The following is a 3,289-nucleotide window of genomic DNA, read 5'->3' as shown; positions in this document are numbered from 1 at the left end:
AGTTGGCTTCACAGCTTGCTGTGACCAAATAAGCAGGTGGTGTGAGATAGGGTAACTCTTCCCTCTTTTTTGATTTTCGAGGTAGGGTTTCACTTGTAGCTCAGGCTGACCTGGAATTTACTCACCCCAATCCTCTTCCCTCTTTTTTTAAATTTTTTTGTTTATTTTTTATTTTTTTATTTATTTGAGAGCGACAGACAGAGAGAAAGGCAAATAGAGGGAGAGAGAGTGATTGCGCCAGGGCCTCAAGCCTCTGCTAACAAGATGCATGTGCCATCTTGTGCATCTGGTTAGGTGGGTCCTGAGGAATCAAGCCTCAAACACTTGCCTTAACTGCTAAGCCATCTCTCCAGCCCCCTCTTCCCTTTTGATAAGGAAAGAAGTTGGGAGGATGTGAAAAGCTATGATGGGCACTCTGTCAAAATTGTGTCCCTCTTGAACTATGGAAGGAGACAGTGTTTACTTTTGGACTTTGAGACAGTACAGTATGTGGTTATAGGTCCTAAGCAGAATTTTCCCATTGTGGAAACAGGTTGGGGGTTCTTTTCCTTTAAGAAGAAACTGGCAGCAGAGGTAGGAGGATCCCTGTGAGGTCATCCTGAGATTACATAGTTGAATGCCAGGTCAGCCTGGGCTAGAGGGAAACCCTACCTGGGCGGTGGGGGGGGGGGAGAAAAAAAGAAACTGGCCATGCATGGTGGCTCATGCCTGTAAACCAGCACCTGGGAAGCAGAAGGTTGGAGGACAGCCGTGATTTCCAGACCAGGCTAAGCTACACATTTAGCAAGCCCTTGTAGCATACTCTCCCCCACCACTCATCAACCCTGTGTTGGTCCCAGCAGTGTCCATTGCTTTCGAAATGCACATAGTGGGTGCTGGAGCCTCAGGCCGAGTCCTATGGAGCTCACCAGGACATGCCAGTCACTGCTGAGTCACCTTCTGAGTCACAAGCCTGGCAGTGGAGCTCAGCCCCTCCCTTCCTGCCTACCCTTCCTACTCCTCCAGAAAAGAGGGATCCTCAGCTTGACTTACCCAGAGGCCCCCTGTGTTCTGCCTTTGGCTACCTGCCATCGGCATGTGGGTCTCCTAACCATATGCTTTATGGTGAGTTCCAGGTTCCCACAGGAAGCTGCAAACAGCCCTTCATCCCATGAACACCACTGGCTAAGTCAGATGGTGGAACTTTCCACTTGGAAATTAACTCTGTTATTTATTTCTTGTTTTGATTTTTTGGTTTTTCGAGGTAGGGTTTTGCTCTAGCCCAGGCTGGACTCAGACTCATGGTGATCCAAACTTTTTTAAAAAAAATACATTGATTATTTACTTGAGAGAGAAAATGGGCACGCCAGGGCCTCTAGCCACTGCAAGTAAACTCTAGGTAAATGTGCCACCTTGTGCATACGGCTTTGTGTGGGCACTAGGGAATCAAACCCACGCTTAGGTCCTTAGGCTTCACAGGCAGGCACCTTAACTGCTAAGCCATCTCTCCAGCCCCAAATGAAATTCTTACTCTACCTTCCAAGTGCTGGGAATAGGCAAGTGCCACCATGTCCGGCTCTTAATTGGCACTATTTTTTCCAGGTCTCTTCCGAGCTGCTGTGCCCAGCGGTGCTTCAACTGGTATCTATGAGGCCCTGGAGCTCCGAGACAATGACAAGACGCGCTACATGGGGAAGGGTAAGTAAGGCTTGGAACTCGAGGCCCACCCTCACTTGCCTGCCTGTGCCTGGGGCCGGCCAGCAGGGTGCCATATTGACTCCAGGGTTCCAGTGAACCTCGGGGTCAGGACTATGCATTGAGTTTACTTAGTTTTTCGAGGTAGGGTCTGGCTCTGGCCCAGACTGACTTAGAATTCACAATGAAGTCTCAGGGTGGCCTCAAACTCAATGGCCGCCCTCTTACCTCAGCCTCGGGAGTGCTGGGATTAAAGGCATGCACCACCATGCTTGGTTTTGTTGCAGTTTATCTCCAGTAGGGGAAACGCTTCTTCCAAGCGGGAGAAGGAACGTGTCACGATTAAAAAGTCTCCTATCCTCCCAGGAAGGGGAGGGCCATTCAACAGGAAGAAAGTTTCCTCTAATGCCTGCCATCAACAGTGGCCTCAAATGTTAGTGGTATTAGTGTTTCAGGAAGGCAGCTCCCAGGGGGAAGAAAGTCTAACGAGGCCTCACACAGGAGGGAAAGTTTGTGTTCACTAAAACTTCATGAGTGCTGTCTCCATAAATGTCACTCTTGGTTAAATGGCTGCCAGGGACTTCCTAGAGCCAGACAGTGACTCCAAGGTCCCAGTGGTAATGCGCACTCACTGAGCCCGTGGGAAGCCACTCGGGGGTCTTTGAAACTCTCCTGCCTTCTGCCCTTGCTTTTTCTTTCCTCCGTGTCCTCCGATGCCTGTTCTCTTCTGAGACTCTCTTTCCTTCTCTACCCACCTGGACGGGCAGGCGTCTCCAGACCCGTTAAGTATGTTAATGAGTTCCTGGCACCGGCCTTGTGCACTCAGGTAACACGCCGGGCATCCTCTAGGTGTGCCACTGGCCTTCCCAGTGCATGGTCTTGGAACTAACCTCCCTCAGATCATCCTGGGCTGGTTGCTCTTGGTGTGGCTCTAACCCCTTGGGGTCCTAGGTAAGAGCACTCAGACTGGGCCGAAAAGTCCTGTTCTTGAGGAAGCGGGGGTCCTGTGGAGGGTCTTTGGGCTTCTGGGCCCAAACTCCCAGTGTTCTCTAGCAATGCTGCTCAAGCCTGCATACTGTAATTACTGTGGTAATTTGATTTAATTGTTCCTTCTAGGTGTCTCAAAGGCTGTTGAGCACATCAATAAAACTATTGCACCTGCCCTGATTAGCAAGGTAGGACATTCCTCCTCAAAACTACTGTGTATCAATACCACCAAAGCCAGGCCCAGGGCCTTTCCTGTTCCCTGAAGAGCTTATTCTGAGAGCTTTAGAAGCCAACTGGATTCCTCATGGTGCACGATAGACTAACCTGCCTGTTGCCTGTGCGTCACTAATCATAGCCCCTGGAACTGGTCCAGATGAATGGGGGAAAACTGTCTAGGCACCCTTAGTATTTTTCCTTGCAGCTCTTGGATTCGGGAGACTCATGGACTGAATTTTAAGAACAGCTCTTCCAGTATTCTAAAGTGAAATTCTTTGTTGTTGTTTGAGGTAGGGTTTCACTCTAGCCTGGGCTGACCTGAAACACACTATGTAGTCTCATGGTAGCCTCGAACTCACAGCGATCCTCCTACCTCTGCCTCCCAAGCACTGGGATTGGGATTGGGATTAAA

General features: G+C 49.8%; 1 protein-coding gene across 1 annotated transcript in view; it reads left to right on the top strand.

Annotated features, from left to right (window-relative positions):
* Eno1 (enolase 1) overlaps positions 1–2,924 on the top strand; it is a 72,510-nt gene extending 69,586 nt beyond the window's left edge. Inside the window, exons 3-4 of the mRNA XM_045149073.1 lie at positions 1,582–1,677; positions 2,791–2,924. Coding sequence (XP_045005008.1) covers positions 1,582–1,677; positions 2,791–2,924 — 230 coding nt within the window. The remainder of the gene's footprint in view (positions 1–1,581; positions 1,678–2,790) is intronic.
* Positions 2,925–3,289: the final 365 nt, after the last annotated feature.

The sequence above is a fragment of the Jaculus jaculus genome, chromosome 5 (genome assembly GCF_020740685.1).
Source record: "Jaculus jaculus isolate mJacJac1 chromosome 5, mJacJac1.mat.Y.cur, whole genome shotgun sequence".
Classification (NCBI taxonomy): domain Eukaryota; kingdom Metazoa; phylum Chordata; class Mammalia; order Rodentia; family Dipodidae; genus Jaculus; species Jaculus jaculus.
Note: the sequence above shows the minus strand (reverse complement) of the source record. Positions and strands in the feature narration are given on the sequence as shown.